We start from the raw sequence: 22,356 nt of genomic DNA, 5'->3' as shown, positions 1-22,356 counted from the left end.
CATAACAATCACCAAGTGGTTTGTGCGCGCTTTTATTTAGACCAATAAATTTTCTTTTTACGGTTTAATTTAAATTTAATCAAACAAAAATTTATATTAAAGTAAGAATAAAAAGAATTTTAATAACAAAATAAAAATGTGATTTTGTGTGTTAATTTGGTTTCATTTAATTAACAAAAAAAATATCTTCAAAAATAATTATGTAGGTTAATTAATATTGTTTCCCTTGTAGACTTACTCTATTTTTGTACAGCAAAATTTATATTAAATTTACATAAATTAAAAAGAAGTCCATATTGAACCAACCCGGCCGGGACGGTAGGAATGATGCCTTTAAAGTGATTTATGTGAAATTGAAAAATTCGATTTTGCGTATTTGAGTGCACACGATAAATCATTTGAATAATATTTATTTATTGAACTGCATATGGCAATGAAAGCAATAAAGCTTATAATGAATTGTTGAATGGTGGTGTCCTGTTGTGTATGAGAGTCGTCCTAAAATGGACTTAAAACGAAATAAACATTAATGTTGTTAAGAAAGGTACAGATTTTTTGGAGGGTTTTTCATTTAAAAAAAAAAGGATACAAAACTTTTTTTTTATTGTCCATGATGGTGTTTATTTACAGTTGAATTGTTAATGAGGGAGGGTAATTTAAAAAAGGTTGTAAAATAATGGATGTGAAACGAAAGATCATTGTTTTTTTTATACTTTTTTTTTTCATATTAAATAAAAAAGCTTGTAAATTTTAAGACTTTTTTTTAACTCATATTTTATGGACATTTTTGGAATCAACTGAAGTCATTGTCTTTTTGCGCCTTAAATTAAAAAATTAAAAAATAATAAAATCTAAATTTGGTAACTCAAAATTGTTCTTAAAGTTTAAATAACACTGGTCTTTTCTGGCTGTGCTGAGTTTGAATCCGAATTTAAAAAAATTCTATCACGTCAGGATTTTGAGATATACCTACATTTATGCATTAAAAAATCACAAAATCAAGTTTTTTTTTAAGAAGATCTCAAAAAAACTACTAGCTATATCTCAAAAACGAGAGCTGACCGAAATTTTTTGAACTCCGATTCAAAATCAGCACACTAAAATCCATTAAAAAAGTATAGGTACTTTTGTTATGGGAGAAAGAAATATGAATTTTTAAAGATCAGTTTCTTTATAGTAAGTTAAGCCAAACCTGATAAACTTACTTAAATTAAGATATCCCGGAGAAGAAAAGAGATATTGAGAAGATTGAAACTGAATTTGAAAGAAAAAACAAGTTTATTTCATAAACAGTGACAAATTTAGTTGAAAAATATTACCTTAGGCCAAAATATTGCTCCAAAAACTGCAAAAAAGAATGAAGAATTTCGAAATTTTCTAACTGGAATATCTAAGAAACGTGACAAGCTAGGAAAATTCCGACTTCGGATCTGGATTCAGCACACAAACATCCTTTAGAAAAGTATAGTTTTATTAAAAGGAGGTTTTTTGCAGACCAGTGTAATATTATAAATAATTCTTAAAATAATAAAAATAAGTTCTGAATTGGTTTTGAGAACTTTTAATTAAAAGAACACATTTTTAAGCGGAATTAAAATGGTAGGTATCTGTCTTTAAGATGCAACTCAAATTCATATAAAAGTCTTTTCTTGTTTGAAAATACAGTACGACTTTAAATGGTTTAAGAAAACGCCTGAGTCGAAAATTTGGACTACAAGCAATTTCGTTGAATAATTATATACAATTTGAGTTTTTTTTCCCGCTTTGCCTGACTATAATAAACCTTTTACATCTCCACATTCCACATGTAATCACTTTTGTTTGAAGAGCTCATTTTGTTCTTAAATAGTCACTACGGAAACACTTTACCCAAAAACGGAAATAGCCAAAATGTACATTAGAATCAAAAGGAAACAGTATTTTGAATACTGCTTACCCACAATGTTCTTTAATGATTTTTAAAAGCTTGAAGCATAAATCGTTATTTCTATTTATTCCGAATTTATGCGTGTGACAACTTACCATTAAATTTTTCACTCATCTGGAAAATTTTCTTGTCATTGGTTTAATCTTTTATGGCAGCATGTCATTATGTATTTAAGAAAATGCAAAAGGATTTATACGAATAAAATGAAAAAAATTCTAATTCTCTTCGGGTAAAAATCGCAATAGCTTTTAAAATTTCGCAGAATAAAATACATATATTTGGCACGAGCGAAACGTGGAACGTGTTTGTTTTGAGTACGTAGTATCGTACGATTGTGCAAGAAAAAAAAGGCAAATTTTATAAAATCCTATCCCAGGAATATAATATAATTGAATCTTAAGACAAAAATTTAAATTATTTTATAGTTTTAATTTGTAAACTTTTAATTTTAAACATTTAATCTGTAACTATTTTTAAACCGTTTTTTTTTTTTAAGAATACAGTGGCCACTTTTTGCAGATTTGTGTATAAGAGATTTTTGTTATTATTTTAAAATCAGTATCTAAGCTGTTTTAAGAAGATTATTTTTTAAATGCACAAAATCTTCTTAACTATAAATATGTAATCGGGAATTTCCAACAAAAAAAAAAAATCATTCCTCGAAATTCATCGTATTTTCGTGCATTTCACGCCGCAGGATATTTCTTCGTAACAGAAATTAAATTAAACTATGAATAAATGAATGAGTTCCTAAGAAATCCTGGAGAATCCTTGTAGTGGCAGTTACTTATCCAAAGCTCTATAAGGAGTGAAAAATTTCCAAATAATAAATTAACAAATTAATTGATAAAGAAAGTCATTGAAATCATGATAACATTTGTGTTCCTTTTTCTTAAGCTCACTTATACAAATACATAGCTGTATAATAAAAACAAATCAAAATATCTCTGATTTGTATGTCTTTTTTTAGAAAACACCATTTGATAAGGACAGTTACACGAAAGAGCAGTTACACGAAAATGCCTCTGACCAAAACAAACTATTGCTGACTTATTTTCTTAATTTTGTTTTAAATCAAAGAGGCATAAGAGGAAAAGGTTTAAGGCAAAACACGACATTGAAAAAAGAGGCTATTTTCTAAACGGTAAGTCGTAAAGAATTGGCTTTTTTTTAAATGATAGACAAAGGAGAATGGGCATTTTAGACGTTTGGCGGCCATTGATGAAATTGGTATCAAATGAAAGAACTATAACTTAGGAATAACTTTTACTATAAAAGTTTTGCTGCAAAGCATCAAGAATGTAAGATATTGCAATATTCGTATTGTTAATGCATTGAGAAATGTGAAAAGGACAAAGTGAATAATATATTGATTTTGAATACAAAATATGATGCTCTGTCATTTTCCCTAAGATTGAAGACATTAATCTTGAATATCCGACTAATAGAACTCTTAATATAAGCTTTTTAAACCAACACTATCGAGACTTTTTTTGAGAGTTTTCATGCGATTCAAACTTACAAAATATTGAACAAAAATCTCAAAAAAAAAGTTAAAAGTGTGGTTTTAAAAATGTTATATCTTGGTATCTACTTGTCAGATATTCAAGTTTAGGGTTATCAGGCTCAGGAAAAATGACAGAGCATCAGCATTTTGCATTTAAAATACACTTTTAAGTTGTAATATTGAGAAAAACCATAAAAAGTGTTCAATGCAAAAATGCATTTTATACATTTTTTAATCACGTCACAGGGAAAAAACTTTTGCACAATACTTTTATGACTTAACTACATCAATAAATGACAAAATCATTTTTGGCCGCGCAACGTCCGCGTTCCATACAAATTTGCCCATTCTCCTTTATTCAATAGTTAAAAAAGGTATTGAAAAAATTCAAAAAAATTTCAGAACCAAGTTGTGAAGGTTTTTTTGCAGTCATAGACCCTTCGACAAAAGACTAGTTGCAGGTAGGTACGCAAAATTTTGCACAAAAATTTGAGTTACACCATTAGAAAGATATTAAAAAAAAATTTTTGAAAAACAACTAATTTTATGAACTTTTCAAGTTTTGATCCTCTTTTTCATTTGAAAATTAACTTATTACAGAGTCGAAATTAGAAATAAATACAAGAAATGGCGGAACGAAGTCCGCCGGGTCAGCTAGTAGAATAATATTTTGTATTTATGGGTCACTGTGGCGTATTTGTACCATTTTTTCTAAAGACAAACTTGAAAAGTGAATATAAATTTTCATGAAAGACGTTCAAGTGAGTCAAGTGGGTCAATATTTCATGTGTTAAATGTACAAATCCGATATAGATAAAGTGAGAATTCGAAATCTTGTCATATGCAGTCTTTTTCATGTCTGAAATGCTATAAAAGTTATCTAAAAATGTTGGACAAGAAATAATTTTTAATGAGCCTATCTTAATTTGAAATACTTTTACCCTCGTAAAAATGCTTGTTTTTAAATTAAAAATTCTTTAATTTCATTAATTTTTACTACGCTTTTTTGTTAAAACAATATTTTTAGATTAATTCAATTTATTTTGAACAGATTTTTGTGTTTTTTCTTTTTTTAATACTGATATCTCATCATCACTTGCAGATACAATTTCGTTGCTTAAAAACAGTGGCGTCTGTGAGGGGTTCAAATAAATTTTTGGAAGACTTCCTCTTTTTTGTAATCTTGCGTCTCTGTAGCATTTTTTTTTAGCTTTGTAATATTTTTCAATTAAAAATAAATCTTAAAAACCCACTTTCCCCAACACCTAAACTAATATTTTTTTGTGATAGAGTGTTTGAGGTTTCTATCTATTTCTAAAAAAATATGGTACCTTCTCCTATAGTATGTATAAAAACAAAAACCCTGAAGTTAAATACAGATATTTTACTGAAAGCTTTTCTTATTAAATTTAAAACATGTGTTTATTAAACTTTCTGATGCAGTCTTGAAGTACTTTTACTCTTCCTGTTTGATTTATCTATTAAATCCCATTTAAGTCAAAACTAGCAACTTATTTTAAAAGATTTCCTTAAGTAAAGTGTTTACCTACATTCCTTGTGAAATTTTATAAATCCAAAAGCAAAACAATGCAATTAAATCGAGCAAAAACCTAATTTATTTATCAGATTAAAAGAAAAAAAATATCACTCTGACCTTGACTTAGATAATATACCCCGACCTTTACTTTAACCTATAAAACCTTCGTGACATAAATACTATAAATCAGATGTTTTTTTTTCCTTCTAAATTTTGCTTCCAATCTTATCTATGTTCATGCAATTCCATTCATAGATAACTTTATAAGAACACTAGAACACCAAAGGAAGTCTTTCTATATAAAAAAAAAAAAAACAAAAACAACCAGTGACTTGATTAACTCAAAGTTAAATCAGAATAAATTTAATCAAGGATCATCATCTCTGTGGCTTCCTATATTTACATCTTTTGTAACACAAAAATAATCTTATATATACTCGTATATATATATCCTGTTTTATTACAATTAATCTGTTTGGCACTAATTAGTTGATCTTAATTGAAGAACTTGCCAGAGCTATGGGTTGGTAATTTAAGTTGAATCATAATGAAATTAGTAGATGAAGATATAAAAAAAAGAACATCATGTGGAGAAAGATTAAGTGAAAAGCGAGTAGAATCACAAAGATTTCTGAAATAATGACACAAGCTTAAAACATGTGGATTATAATGTGACGTAATAATAATAATTATACATCATGTTGGTTAAACCTTAATGTTATATAATTCTATTCAAATTGAGTCTTTTGTGCGTTAGGTGCCAACTCCACAACATTGAAAAGTCAGTTTGACAATAATTTAGCAATTAAGCTCAACTGAAAAATGAACATTCTAAAAGTCCTTTGGCTTAGTTTTAACTTCATGTGCATATGCCTTTAATTAATTGATATTTATTTTTCAAGGACGATGTTAAAAAGGTTTTATGTAGTGATGGGAACTATCGAATAAAAACTATCAAACTATCGATAGTTGCAAAAATCAATCCATCGATAATTGTAAAATATTCATTCATTCGATAGTTTTAAATCATTCATTTAGTTACTATTTTCATTCGAACAGTTTTTTTAATACGATAGTTTTTTTCATTCGAATAGTTTTTTTAAACAATAGTTTTTTCATTTGAATATTTTTTCTTATTCGATAGTTTCTTCATTCAAATAGATTTTTAAACGATAGTTTTTTCATTCAAATAGTTTTTTTAAACGAAATTTTTTTTCATTCGAATAGTTTTTTTATTCGATAGTTTTTGTTCGATAGTTCTATTATATAATTTTTATTCAAATTTTTATTCAATATCGCTTATACCAATTATGGCAAAAGTTTTTGAAAAACTGCTTCTGAAGAGACTTAGCAAAATTATAGAAGAAAGAAGGTTAATCCCAAATCATCAGTTTGGCTTTAGAAATAAACATTCCACGATAGACCAAGTTCATAGAATAACGGATGTAATAGAAAAAGCATTAGAAGAAAAACAAGTATGTTCAGCTATTTTCTTAGATGTTGCTCAAGCCTTTGACAAGGTTTGGCATGAGGGACTTGAGTACAAACTGCAAAGGGATCTTCCCAGACAGTACTATGAAATATTAAAATCGTACATCTCAGACCGATTGTTTAGAGTAAGGTACGATCAAGAATATTCGGAATTGAAGAAAATAGAAGCCGGTGTACCACAAGGAAGTATCCTAGGTCCTACCCTGTATTTACTATACACAAGGGATATCCCAGTTGGGAATCACACCATAATGGCTACTTTTGCAGATGATACCGCAATTTTGGTACCCGACAAATGTGTCTCTAGGGGAGCAGTAAAACTGCAAAATGCCGTCAACACAGTCAGAGATTGGACCGAAAAATGGCGTATCAAACTCAATGAAACAAAATCTTCACATATAAACTTTACAAATAAAAAGATAAACAATATTCCAATATTCATTAATAATCAAGCTGTACCTTACGCCAATACGGCCAAATACCTTGGAATGACTTTGGATGCAAAGCTAAAGTGGAAAGAGCACATCAAAAAGAAAAGAGAAGAACTAAACTTGAAATATAGAAAAATGTACTGGTTACTTGGTAACAACTCTGATTTATCAACCCAAAACAAAATAATGCTGTATAATCAAGTACTAAAGCCTGTTTGGACCTATGGTATCCAATTATGGGGCTGTACAAAGAAAACAAATACCGAAATCATCCAAAAATTCCAAAACAAAGTCCTTCGTGGAATAGTTAATGCACCTTGGTACATAAGAAATAGCGATCTACATCGTGACTTACAAATAGAAACGGTTACAGAAGTTGTTAAAAAATACGCTGTATCCCATAATTAGAAACTGCAATGTCATACCAATTCTGAAATGGTATCCGTCTTGAATACCAGAAACCATGTTCGGAGATTAAGAAGAACCAAGCCTCATGAGCTTATGGTCTAAAAAAACATGGGAAAGTATTAAAAGTTTAAACTTCCCCCAAAGTGATTTTACAAAGTTAAGAAAGAAAAATCTGATGTCGATCTCTCAAGATTGGTCCTGATAAAGAGGTGGTTTTAGTGGTTAAGAGCAGTGGCGTATCGAGGGGGGGCTCAGGGGGCTCAAGCCCCCCCCCCCCAAGCCTTCCAGATCATGTTATTTTTTACCTAATTTCATTGTAATATATATGCTTGACTGAAACTTGTTCGTAAATCTTATAGATTTAGAGGCAGCTCAGATGCTCGAGCCCCCTCCAAATTCTGAAACGGCTATTTGTGTTTGTTTGAGTAAGAGCCTTAGCTGTAGCTGGGGGTTGGGTGGTTTTTTTCGCTTTTAAGTCCAATTCGAAATTCTTCAGATCACTTTTTAGTATAATACGTACGTCGAATAACATCACCGTTTAGTTTTGCAAAAGTTCTTATGCAATCTCAATAAACACTTTTTTCAAAAATTATATACTTCTCAAAGCTATTGGAAATAGAAATATTTGATATCTCAAAATCTTAGTGGTGATCATATGTAACTAATGGTTTCTTTCAGCAAATGCCAGTTCGGACTTCGAATTCCGATTAAAAAAGCAACATATTACGAAAAAATATTTATTTCGAATTAAACATCTAAAATAATTTAATGGAAAATTAGTTTCTATACTTTCACTTTCTGCATTTTTCACTCATTTAAATTTTCTGATCGAATTCAATTCACATTATTTCTGTTTGTAAATTTGGTGCCTTTTTCAATGAATCTATAATTTTTGGACAAAATATTATCATAACTTATTTGTGTCTCCTTATTTTTTCTTTTGAATTCTTCTTTTTTTCAATTAAAATTGCCGATAAAATGGCATCCAGCAGTAATAATTTAACTTCAGAAACAAAATTAAAAAGGATGATCCTTCAGCTATGACAGTTCGAAGCAATTTCGAAGTTTTTGAAATTGATCCAAATGAAGAATATGATATTTTATTTCACGTGAAATTTAAAAGTGATTTCAATTCACTTTCGGTCGAATTGCGGAACATGGGCGTTTATATCGAAAATGGTGTTTGTCACACAAGAACTTTGAAAACAGGAGACAGTAGTACGAAGCTGTCGACGTCGAGAGCAGTTAAATGCTACTATACCACTTTCAGTACCGCAGCACAGAGCTTCACTCTCGATCAAAGGTGAATATATTAGAGAGAAAAATTTTTCGTACCCCTCTAAAAAATGTTTGAAAAATTTTCTAGCCCCCTCCAAATTTTTTTCTGGATACGCCACTGGTTAAGAGTCCCACACTACTTGGTGTCGAATACTGCCAAGTGTCTTTTGAAGATTTCCTCCCGTCAAAAAAAAAAAAAAAAAATCAAATGAATGAACTATTCGATAGTTAAAATCATTCAATTACTAACTATCGATAATTCAAATCATTCGATAGTTCCCATTACTAGTCTTATGGTTTGTTTACTTCTTTTAGACCTTTTTTAAATTAGAAAACTCGTATTTTTTTTTGACCGACTTTAAGTATCGACTTTTCAAAAGATCTAAAAATGTTATCCTTTTTTTGACTATTTATATATCCAATCAAAATTGTCATCATTTTGAAAAACCCCTCAAGTGCTTCGTGGAATAGTCAGTTTGCATTTTTTTTTTTGTAAATACTGTAGAAGGTATCATCCTTTTCTTCAGAAATATATAAAAACTAACAACGCTCTATCACAAAAAAAAAAAGAATTGCGTGACAGGATAATCGAATTGAACAGCATTTAGGACATTATATATAAAAGTACCAAAAGAAACTAGGCCATGGACAGTTGAACAATTGCAAAATTTATATCCTATAGCCCTTTTCTATCTGTCCTAAACCTAAATATCTATCCCAAGGGGTCATTAGAAGAAGAACATTTTATTTGACCCAAGGTGAAAGCTATTCAAAATAATATTTGAATAGCCTTCCGTGCAATTTCAATATTGGAAGTGGTTCGTGATGGAAATTAATGTTCCATTTTACCTGTTTGATTGAATTAAAAAAGAAAAAATATCTATAATTAGAAAAAAATAAATTAAGAAAGTCTCGTTTTTTTCCTCTCGTCCTGTGACACCATTTGATGAAATTCTTCGGTTTTGTTAAGTTAGTTCTGCAACTGACAGATAAAGAATAACAACTTATCCGTTCTTTCGGTTTTTAGATATATTTTTTTATCAACAAAATAAAACCTTACCTAATCTTTTGTTTTATATTTTTATTTTATTTTTATGTATAAAATTGGATTATGATACCACAGATGCTTCGCAATTCAATTGATAAACAAAACAAAAAGAAAAAAAGTAAGAATAATTTTTTTTTTGCTGTTTGTGTGTTAATGAAACATAAATTCATTTTGAAATGTGAATAAAATTGTGCTTCTTTATTTGACAGCTATGAGACGAAATTACCAAAGCTTCAAGGGTGGTCTTTTGAAGACAACAGCAGAATACGAATCTGAAAGTGATAATGGAATGAATTCTTTAAAAATGGGTAAGTTTTTTTATTTGTAAAAAAAATATTAATTTTATTTGTTAATATTAAGAACAAGTGCAAAATAGAATCAGAACTTCTTAAAAATTAATATTAAAATTTAATTATTAATTTAAGTAAAAATGATTTTGAGGCATAAAATATTACTAGATTTGAGTTGAAGGGCAATTATTTGCAAAATTTAAATACATAAAATGCACAACTGGGTGGCACGAACTTTTTTTAAGAAAAAATTCATTAAACAATATTTTTTTAATTTTATTTTATGAGAAATTTTACAAAAACTTTAAAAAAAAATAATTTGATTTACAAATAAGCATATTTTTAAATACATATTTTTTGTGAAATTTGAATTCTTGTATAAAAAAATTTTTAAGAATTTTTAAATTATTTTAACAATGGTTTTTATGCATATGTACATATTTTCGAAAAAAAAAAATTAAAAACATTTGTGTATCATATTAATGTTAAACGACACAAGAAAAAATTTTTCAAAAAAAAAGTTAATCCGTTTTCGAAATATTGATTGTTCAGGAAAAAATTGGAAAATTTTCGCTGACATTAGTTAAGTCGTTTATGAGAGTCAGAATTAAAAAAAAAAAAAGTTCATGTGTGCAATTCACACGTGGTAGAAGTGAAACCTAAAAAAAAATTTTTCTTGCTAAAAAAAAAGAAAAAATCTACCTATTTTTTATTCTATCTCCGTTAAATACATGTTTTTTATATGACAACCTATATTAATTTTATATCATCTGAAAGCTTATTGTTTCAGCTCAAAATATTTATATCGTCCATGTCTATACAACATCTACAAAAAGAGCTTATTTTATTTCAAACCAAATCAATTTTCATCAAAAAAAGCAAAAAAAATCAATCTTTTTTCTCTTTTAACACCATTAAATATATTTTTTTTAAATGACAACCTATAGTAAATTTAATATCTGAAAGGTTATTTCACCTATTATATGACGTATGAATCATATTTCTACCCTGCCTAAAAAAACATTAAGAATTTTTTAAAGCCAACTATGTCGAAATTTCAAGCTGAGATTACGGTACTTCCTACACTGGTCATCGATAACAGATCTCCACAGGTGTTTTGAGGTATTTTTCAAGTTTTTCAATTCAAGATTGTGTTACTTGTAGAGCTCGTACAGTTAATTGTGATATATCAAAGGAAAGGTTATGTTATCAGCATGCGTATTAAAGTTAAATCAAATTTGTATGTGCACTAGATCAAAAGATATAACGTGAAGAACATCTTTTTACCGTTATTTCAGAATTTTGAATATGAATTTAATTGAAATTTTGTACATTTATAGTTTATTTAATTACCTAGTACAAATTTCATTCATCTATCTATTAAAACAAAAAAGTTATAACAAGTTGAATGTTCGTGTCGCGTTTTCGTTTCATCTTGTTTCAAATCACTACGATACTAAAGAAGTTTTCACTTCAAAAAAACGGTTTTATGACTACTTAAAATTTATTCGAAGAGTATTACGGCACTTGTGCAAATTTGTAAAATATTTTGTAAACTAGAGTAACGGCCCGAAGTTTTTTTTATATTTTAGTATTAGGACCTTATTTGGTACAGTACACATTATTTTTTGTTATCAAAATAGTTAGAGCCATTTTTGAGAAAAACAAACTTTTTTATTCGGAGAATATTGAGCCCTTCCCATTCCATTCTTTAAGCACTGTCCCATTTTTTGCCATCGTAATGTCTTGTTTCATAGCATTTTTATATCTTTTACACAACCTGTTGAAGCGTTTTGGTTTTTTAATTCAAAACCATCTTTTTTGTTCTCTTTATTCATCACTCATTATAAACTTTAGTAGTACAAAAGATCTTTCAAGACAATCAATTTTTTTACAAAGATAAATTTAGTAAAACGAAAATACTTATTAAAAAAAAACAAGTGTACGCCAAGTTGTACAAAATGTTTTTTGTTTACCTCTTTGGCTGGGACTTCCATTCAAATGATTTCACGAAAAATATAGGGAAACGAGTAGGTTTAAAATAGATTTATTAAGTTCGCAAGGGGAAGAAGAATTGTTGACAAAAACATTGGAAGTTTGTAGTTTAATACCTAATAGACCAGTGCCAATCCGGTTTTCAGAGGGCAAAAGTTGAACAAATTATTAGCAGCATAAGGGTGGTGGGAAAATTTAGGATAAATGGTATATGAAAGGGGAAAAATAAATTGCCCACAAAAAAATTGGGGGAAAGGGGGTGGGTGGGCGAAAAAGTGGGGTGGGTGTCAAAAATCATGGTTTTTTACGATTTCTGTCAAAACTAGACGTCCCATCGAAAAAAGTCAAATGTAAAAGTTGTAGGTAGTATAAATGTCTACAACTTTTACTCAAACAATTTTTTTCTATAACCTCAAAAATATTGGAAAAATGCAAAAATACGATTTTTTGATTTTTTATTTTTATCTTTTACAAAAATGGTTGGATTTTAACAAAACTTGGTTAAAAACTACTTTGTTATGTTTCCTATCTATTAAAAATGTTTTTTGAGCAAAAAGTGAATTTTTGGATTTTTGACGAATTTAATTTCAAAAAATAGCCTATTTTTCAATCAAAAAAGTTACCGAAAAAATTTTTGATTTTTGAAAAGTTTGAAATGAAATTATTTAGATTAAAACCTATTATTTAAGATTGTGTGGAAAAACTATACTTTTGTTTTATAAAATGTTGAAAAAAATTGAAAAAAACAAAAAAATGATTTTTAAGATCGATTTTTCCGTAAATGACAGTAATATTGGCGAGAAATAATTTTCCATAGAAACTAAATTATACTTTTCTAATGGCCTTTGACCTTCTTAATTTGAATCTACCATTAGAATAGCTCTAACGTGAAAAGTTTTTGAGATATTGAATTTTGAACGTCCAAAACACTATTTTTGTGATGTTTTGCATGGTAATATCTCAAAAACGTGATGTGATAGAATTTTTCTGACTTCGGATTCAAGCTCAGCGCACAAAAAACCATTAGAAAAATATACTTTGATTTCTATAAAAAAAAACTTTTTGACTAGTGAATTCGAACAGGGAAGAAAAAATCGAATGCCTTGTTCGAATTCACTAGTCAAAAAGTTTTTTTTATAGAAATCAAAGTATATTTTTCTAATGGTTTTTTGTGCGCTGAGCTCGAATCCGAAGTCAGAAAAATTCTATCACATCACGTTTTTGAGATATTACCATGCAAAACATCACAAAAATAGTGTTTTGGACGTTCAAAATTCAATATCTCAAAAACTTTTCACGTTAGAGCTATTCTAATGGTAGATTCAAATTAAGAAGGTCAAAGGCCATTAGAAAAGTATAATTTAGTTTCTATGGAAAATTATTTCTCGCCAATATTACTGTCATTTACGGAAAAATCGATCTTAAAAATCATTTTTTTGTTTTTTTCAATTTTTTTCAACATTTTATAAAACAAAAGTATAGTTTTTCCACACAATCTTAAATAATAGGTTTTAATCTAAATAATTTCATTTCAAACTTTTCAAAAATCAAAAATTTTTTCGGTAACTTTTTTGATTGAAAAATAGGCTATTTTTTGAAATTAAATTCGTCAAAAATCCAAAAATTCACTTTTTGCTCAAAAAACATTTTTAATAGATAGGAAACATAACAAAGTAGTTTTTAACCAAGTTTTGTTAAAATCCAACCATTTTTGTAAAAGATAAAAATAAAAAATCAAAAAATCGTATTTTTGCATTTTTCCAATATTTTTGAGGTTATAGAAAAAAATTGTTTGAGTAAAAGTTGTAGACATTTATACTACCTACAACTTTTGCATTTGACTTTTTTCGATGGGACGTCTAGTTTTGACAGAAATCGTAAAAAACCATGATTTTTGACACCCACCCCACTTTTTCGCCCACCCACCCCCTTTCCCCCAATTTTTTTGTGGGCAATTTATTTTTCCCCTTTCATATACCATTTATCCTAAATTTTCCCACCACCCTTATGCTGCTAATAATTTTTTTATTTTCAAAAATTATTGGCACTGGTCTATAACTCAAAACCTCTAGTACACCACAAAAATTTCATTTTTCAACTGTTCAATGAAAAATTATAGAAATTCAAATAAATTGGGATGAAAACACTTGTTTTAGTTTGAATTTGTAGGTAAAGAGCTCTTGGCCCAACTTCATTCATTCATCAATCTGTAAAAAAAATTCATCGACAAAGTTTCGTTATTGCACTTTCATTCGATTTGAGAGAACCTTCAATAATTTATAAATGAATTACAAAATCTCCAAAAACTTACTACAGAGATATATGAATTCATATTTGGTGGTACACCCTAATCGGCAAACCTCAAGCTTACGCAAAACTTTTTTTTAATACGTGACCCTTTTAGCATTATACAATAAAAATTTAAATCAATTTAAAATCACTGACGTCGATTATTATTTTTTTTTTCTTTATTCTTCTAACTTGGATTCCATCCGTTTACCAAATTAATAGTAACGAGGAATTCCTTGTTATACACAAAAGTCAAATGAAAAAATCATAACTTATATACATCACCAAAAAAAAAAAAATAAAATAATAATAAGAACACACATGGGTTTTGATTTTTTGATTTACGTATGCCAGCTGTGTATATGACGCAAATTGCCAAAAAAAATTACTTGTCCAAATATTATACATTTGACATTGTTAAAATTTATAACATAAATTGTCATCAATATATATCGATTCATTAAGACTATTTATTGCGAATATTTAAAGACATAATAAAACTCTGTTTTATTAACCAATAAATTTGAATACAACCAATATATTTAGTGCAAGTAGCATTTTTGAAGGTTAAGGTCTTATATTATTGTATGCGTGTTGTAGTACATGAAATATATTTAACGGTACTCGTATTTTGATTCATTGTTATGAGATAGAAATTAGCAATATTTCATTTTATTGATTTTATTCATGCATTAATATTCAGAGAGCCACACTCTTGAAGTACCTTTCAGTACATACAATCAAATGTTTACCTAACCATCCCGTGATCTTAAAATCGTTAGGTTTCAATTTTTACAGTACGCATAAAAAATTTTGAATCATTTTTTCTTAAAAAAAAAAACATGGAAACAAATGCTTGAAATAAACCCTACATTTTCAAAAACACTATTTGCTTATGACCGCGCAACTTGTTTTCACCAAAAAAAAAAAGTAAGGTTGACCTAAAAATAGCCTTTAAAAAAGGAAAACCTAATCCTTTGTCCGTTTGTCTGTTTGACCTTTAAGATTTTTTTCTTAATTTTTTTGTATTCATTTTTAAAAGAATTCAATAATTTGGTATGAAAATATTTAAACACCACTGTTAAATCAAAATTTTTTTGATGAACATAATAAAATAACATGAAAAAAAACAACAACATTCTTTAAAGTAAGAGCACCATCAAAAGTATAGTGATTGTAAATAAAAAAAAAGTACCCACCTCTTATAAATAGCTACCTTATATTTTTCTGTACGTGCTCTTCTTTATTCAAAGGCACCAACGTGTCTGACACATTTTATGTAGCTTATCGTTTTGAAGGTTTTTATAACTCCTTTGTTTTGTTAAAATAAAACTTCCGATTTTTTTTGTTTTTGTTCTGTTTAAAGACTGGGTGCAAATTTTATTTTGTAGTTTGGAGACTGTTGATTTGTGTATAGCAGATGTTGTTTTTGACTTAAAGGGAGTCAAATATGTAATGAAAAATTGTCATAAAATTAATATTTGAGCCCATCAATTTGAATATAAAGATAAATTTAATAAAAAATAAAAAAAATATTTATTTAAAAAAAAAAAAAAAACACGTATACGCCACAGTGAACATATTTTGTTAGTTCTATTTATTATTATTCCTATTAACATTTAAATTGTTTTGACTTCAAATTTGGCAATATTAATGTGAAATCTTTTCCATATTTAAATCTTCAGTTAAAACTCAACTTAATAAAACTATAGAGGTTGAACTTATTCACTATTTAATGTAGAAAGTATTTTTTTTGTTCAAAAGATTTGACAACAAAATTGACTCATGAAAAGCCGTCATTAGTTTCTAATTGACGAAACAAATCAAAAACCAATTAAAAACTAAGCAAACAATTAGGGTTGAACAAATATCAATTGTTGAACTTTGTAGTTTGTCCCTATTAAATAAATCAAATGAGCAGAATGAAATCAATGAACAGAAAAAAAGGAAAACAAAAATGATTTCAAGTGAAATTTTATTTACAAATTCCTTAACTTTGTCCTCTCTCTTCTCAGAAAATATAAAATATGTAATATTACATAGTAAAATTACATTTTCGTTTGTCAAACAGATTGACATACAGATTACACATCAAAAGATATACTCAGAACTCAGATACACGACAAAGTGATGATATGGTTATCCCAAAACAAATCTAAAATTTGTCAGAAAATCAAGAAAAAATAAATGATTGAGGATCAGACATGATTTTTTTATTTTGTTGTCTGTTGGCAAAATAATCACGAATATTTTCGTTTTAAACTCATTGTGCAAATTATTGTTATTTTTCTCGTCAAATAAAATGCTTAAGTGAATCCATTGAATATTCAATTTGTTGTGTGATTGCGCGGTTATAATTTGTGTATGTAAATAAATATGAACATGTTTAAATTGTGAGATAGAAGGCACATTTTGTATTTATATTGGAAGAGAACGTTGCTTACGAAAATACTCCAAATTTTTTTAAAATGTCAAAACGTGACTTCGGAAGTATTTTATGTATACAAAAGCTAATGTACGTATGTTTCAAAAAGTACCTAATCTACTTTGATTTAATAATTGTATACAAATTTACTTTATATTTTGACTTGTTGAACGTATAGAAACATATTTTTGTCAGTACTACAGTCTATTATGGGGTATTTATAAACAAATCGAACGTAAGATACCAATCATATCTGTGATACTCTGCTTCTATTGATAACATTTTATGTACTTTTTTTCGTATATCAAGGTAAAACCCTAAATAATAGAAAGCTTTATGGTATTTCCTTAACAAGTGCTATATTCATTATACAGTAGAGCCATAATCGCAGTGATTCACATGAATATTTTTTTCTGAAGTTTTATTTTTTTAAGCACCTCTTTCTAATTGAATAATTAATCCTTTTTAAAGTCAACATCTTTTTGATTTAAATTATGGTTAATTTAATTTTCACTTGAATTTTGTGTGGAAAATCATATAATTTACATTTGTCAAAACTGGCGATTGGACAAAGAATGATTTATTAGAATGATTTTTGTTGTTATGAGCCTATAATCCTCCTTTCGTTACCTGTTATCTAATTTAGGAAATGATTTATTTTCAATAAAAACACGAACGTACAAGCTCGTAATAATTCCTTTATGTAATTTTTTTTTTCCTTGAAACTAAAGATTAGAATTTTCAGCTTTTCTTTACAAGCTACAAGTTTGTTATTAACTGATTTTCTTAAAATCAGTTTTAAGGCAGCCCTTGAAAAGAAGTTAAAAGCAAAACAATATGTACACTGTGGCGTATACTTGTTTTTTTTTTCTTTATATAGAAGAATTTTAGGAAAACCTATGGTGTTTAATTTTTGAAGTGAAAACTTCTTTAGTATCGTAGTGATTTGAAACAAGATGAAACGAAAACGCGACACGAACATTCAACTTGTTATAACTTTTTTGTTTTAATAGATAGATGAATGAAATTTATACTGTAGATAGGTAATTAAATAAATTATAATTGTACAAAATTTCAATTACTTTCATATTCAAAATTCTGAGATAACGGTAAAAAGATGTTCTTTTCCTACACACTTTATATCTTTTGATCTAGTGCACATATTGATTTAACTTTAATACGAATGCTGATAACATAACCTTTTATTTGATATATCACACATAACAGTACGTGCTCTACAAGTTACACAATCTTAAATTGAAAAAATTGAAAAATACCTCAAAACACCTGTGGAGATCTGTTGCCGATGACCAGCCACCAGTATAGGAAGTACCGTAATCTCAGTCTGGAAATTCGACATGGTTGAATTTAAAAAATTCTAACTTCTCTTGTAGGCATCTTTGAAATAAGATTTATACATCATTATACTAGGTAAAACAATAAGCTTTCACATGGTATAAAATGTTTTATAGGTTGTTAAACAAAAAAATTGATTTAATAGCATGAGAACATAAAAATAAATGTTTTTTTTTGCTTTTTGAATGAAATTTCATCGAGTTTAAAAAATTCTAGCTCTTTTTGTAGATGTCTCATAGACCTGATCGATATATATATTTTGAGCTTAGACAATAAGCTTTCAGATGATATAAAATATAGGTAATTATATAGGTTGTCATATAAAAAACATAGATTTGAAGGTGATAGAATAAAAATAGGTAGATTTTTTCTATTTTTTTTTTTTTTTGCAAGAAAAATGATTTCTTAAGGTTTCACTTCTACCACGTGTGAATTGCACACATGATTTTTTTTTTTTTTATTTTTGACAGAGATTCTTGATAAATTACCTTTTTCGAATTAATTAGTATGTTCTTCAATCGTATTGTTGAAATAGTTTGTATTTAAAGACAAAAATAGAGAAAAAACGTGAGGTTAAGATGGTTGACTCAAAAAACATTCTAATATGTTATTTTTTTAGACGAATTATATTGAAACTGATAATCACGTATTCATGATGTATTTGAAGTCAGTTTGAAGTTAAATCCAAGTTTGGTGTTAATAACAAACACAATTTTTGAACGATAGGTACTTTTTTTTCAAAGTTAAACTTAAATGGTTACTATGGCGTATTCGTAACATTTTATTTACATCCATTTTTGTTGGTTATGCATTTTCTTTGTTAAACAAAAATACACTGACCTTTGTGAATCAATTTTTGACAGTTTAAATTGGGTATTCTATAGTCAAAATTTTTACATGCACTTTGGGTTTTAATACGTTTTTGAAACAGCATTGCGGATAATAAGTTTAAAGGAAGTTTCCCATTGAAAAAAACTCGTCATGTTCAAGAAGTGTACATTACAGTCCAAATCTATTTAACTACTATTTTTTTTATGAAAAATGCAGTGTCACTTTAAAGAAACAAAAATACATATTTTTTTTATCAAAACAATTTTTAATATTTTTTAATACATTTATATCAAGAAAAACCATCAAATTTTAGAACGATATTGTTTTACTTGTAGATTTTTTTTTTTTTTGAACAAGGATTTGAACTGCTTAAAATCTCGAATCATTGACTTTTTTTTTCAATCCATTCGGAAGAAAGTAAACTGAATCAAAGCCTAAATGATTGATGGTATTGAAATTAATCTCAACCGTTTAACTTAACCATTAAACAATTTGTTTACATAGAAAATCAATTAATCCGGTTGAAGATAATTCATTTAGATGTCAAAAAAAGATTTCAAATAAGTTATTTCAAAATAACTGAAAACTCTTTAATCTATCTTAGACATAAAACAAATTGACTACTTATTAATACAATCTAATTAGATCAAATCAATCTCAATCCTGTTCCACCATTTATCAAAATTCTACTCACTCATCTACAAAAATCTTCTCATATAAAAGTACATTTCACCATTTCATTGCAAAATGTTGTAATTCAAGAAGATTTCCGCAACACTTAAAAGATAGACAAAAATATCCCGCCGCGCCCCGGTTCGGTTGCCGTCGTCGCCGCACCATCACATCAACCGGATATTACTCGTACTAAATTAAAAGCCCAACAGATTAATCGTTTTTTTCTTTTCTTAAACTCACATCTATATCTACTAAATTTGTTCTTCTTAAAAAGAAAATTCTCACAAGAGATAAAACCGCTTTTCCTTCTTCTAAGACCCCATATGAACACCAAGAGTGAATTCTATTAAAATTACAACAACAACAACAACAAAAAAAAGTTAAACCAAATGCCAAACAAATCAAAACAAAACAAAAAATAAAAATAAAGCAAAGCCAAATATGAAAACCATCACCATCATCATCACTGCCATCATCATAGTTTGCGCCACCACATGCCACCAGCAATACACTACCAAGCAAAGTGATTCTTTTCGCACAGCAAGTGCCCAACAAACTACAACGACGACAAAAACGAATTCGAATATTCTCCCCATCGAATACGAGAGTATACGAATACGAATAGTCTACATCGTCGGTCTCGGTCGTCTACTGTCTGTGACTCTATTTTTCAAGTCCCATCTATCTGGCCAATTCAATGGCCAATATTGGTTTAGTTCCATTCAAGCCAGTCTAACGTTCGCATCTTCTCTCACTCATTTATCGTCGAATGGTTTTTTTTTTTGTTTTTGTATTCGTTTTTCAAATCGTTTTTGGTTATCTCTCTGCTTATTCCTGTTCCCTACCTCGGCTAACACCTTGTGTCTACACCTTAAACAACCATACACTCGGTCTACCTTAGTGTAACCGCCAACACATCCCATTCGTTTGTAGATCGTTGGCGAGTCTAGAAGCTAATGGTTGCCATTCGTTATATCGCTTTCGAAATTATTTTTCGTACTTTCCACATCCGTGTAGGTCCTTAAACAGTTATATACAAATAAATACGATACAATTTGAATTGAGAGAAAAGCAAGCAAACGTGTTTCCTGGTGCTGGCTACACAATTCGTGAATGGAGTATCCCCAAAAGCAAACCGGATATGAAGTGTTATCTTGGTGTAACTGCGAGTGATTGCATACAAAAGAACAAAAACACCTTTGGCTTTAACGAGCGCAGTGGCGCGAATTTAGTTCATTTCCGTTTTGACTCTGTTTCCTTTTTCCGGTCCCTTAACAATATGGCAAGTCAATCATTGTGATAAAGTTAACATCGTCATTTAAATGATAAGTTTTTTTCTACCCCAAATCAATCTAAAATTTGAAAACACGCGATATACCTCCTCAGGTCTTGTACAGACCTCCAATTTAAGTTCGATTGTTCTATATCCCACCTTGAAGAAGAAAAAAAAAGTGCTGACAAACAAAACTGTGATTTTTGGGACATAAATTCTTTTTGACATACTACTCACGGATATTTACAAAATTCCCAATTAAAAACGAAAGTGCTGCTGTCTACACAGTTAATTATATCACAATTAAGATTTAAATTAGCTTTTGCGCCATCAATATTTCTTATTTTGTTTGTTTTATATCTTTATTTAGATTTTTCAATTTTTATTTTGTGTGGTTTTAATTCGTTTAAAGTGCCGGCGTTCTTATTGACGAGGTATTTGACTTTCGTGCATTATCTCACATTTTTGTACAAAAAAAATCGCATAGTACTTAACCAGTACGAATAGTTCGGTTCGGTTTTGTGGGGTGCGGTTGTGAGCGAGGAGGTTTTTCAATAAAATTCGATGTCGCTAAATTTTCTTTTGATGTGCAATTGTAATTCCAATTGAGTGCAGACAAAATATATAGATTAGGAGTTGCCTTAATTTAGTTTTTCTTTTTTGTTGATGAATTTTGTAAAAGGTAGAAGGTAGCTTTAAAACAATGATAAAACAATAACAACAAAAAAGTGTGATGTAGCTATTTTTTTATTTTTTTTTATTCAATTTGATAGTGAAAAAAAAGGCAAATGGTGATTAGTTTTTTGTGGTGATTATTTTTTTTGTTATTTTTTTTTTTATCATTTTATATGTCTTCTTATTGACGGGCGATAAAATAATTTGAATGAATGAGATTGTCATATGTGGATAATTTAATTGACTTGATAGTCAGTATGTGGAATAATATTGTGCATAATTTCAATAGGATATGGAAACCTAAGAACAGTAAGTAAATTTATTTATTTTTGTTAGGTATTTCTATTTATTTTTATACTACGTGGAATGGGTTAAGTAATTGGATTTTGAAAAAAAAACAAAGTCATAAATGTGAAGGTTGGTTTTAGGGTTATATTTAGACGTATGCTAAAGTTAAACACGATATTAGGTATATGATTAATTTGGTGCTTTGAGATTAAAGAAGGAAACAATCATCTGCATCAAATTATAACAATAGGCTTCAAATGAAAAATATTAGGGTTTTTTTTATTTTATTAACATTTTCAAAAGCCAAATTATTTCCCAGATCTTTTTTGATTTTTTTTTAGTTTGATTAGGAAGCGCTTCGAATAAGGGAAGTTGTTTATACTATTGCATTTCAAAAAACGTTTCAAATACCGAACACAAATTGAACTTCGATATTATATGCGGATTGCATTCCTGAGAAGTCATTTCATAATTCGATTATCAACAGACGATATGGTTCTGATGATTAAAAATTTGCTTTCTGTAAGCAGTCAAAAACATATCATCATAACGGTAGCGACAGCTTAAAATAATTATCACGAACAAATTTCTCAAGGTTTTTCATTTAAAAAAAGTTTTAAAATTAAAAGACA

At 28.4% G+C, this 22,356-nt stretch overlaps 1 protein-coding gene across 3 annotated transcripts in view; it reads left to right on the top strand.

The window, feature by feature from the left end:
- Nucleotides 1-82: 82 nt before the first annotated feature.
- Nucleotides 83-22,356, top strand: part of LOC129920883 (probable 3',5'-cyclic phosphodiesterase pde-5) — a 37,980-nt gene continuing 15,706 nt past the window's right edge. Inside the window, exons 1-3 of one of the 3 annotated variants that reach the window (XM_056002490.1) lie at nt 83-101; nt 9,703-9,745; nt 9,837-9,935. In XM_056002490.1, coding sequence (XP_055858465.1) covers nt 9,703-9,745; nt 9,837-9,935 — 142 coding nt within the window. In that variant the 5' untranslated portion in view covers nt 83-101. Of the gene's footprint in view, nt 102-9,643; nt 9,746-9,836; nt 9,936-21,561; nt 21,746-22,356 lie in introns of those variants that run through there. The other 2 variants (XM_056002413.1, XM_056002573.1) reach the window with 2 other exon arrangements.

Source organism: Episyrphus balteatus, chromosome 1, assembly GCF_945859705.1.
Source record: "Episyrphus balteatus chromosome 1, idEpiBalt1.1, whole genome shotgun sequence".
NCBI classification, from domain to species: domain Eukaryota; kingdom Metazoa; phylum Arthropoda; class Insecta; order Diptera; family Syrphidae; genus Episyrphus; species Episyrphus balteatus.
This window is presented reverse-complemented; position numbering and strand designations above follow the sequence as displayed.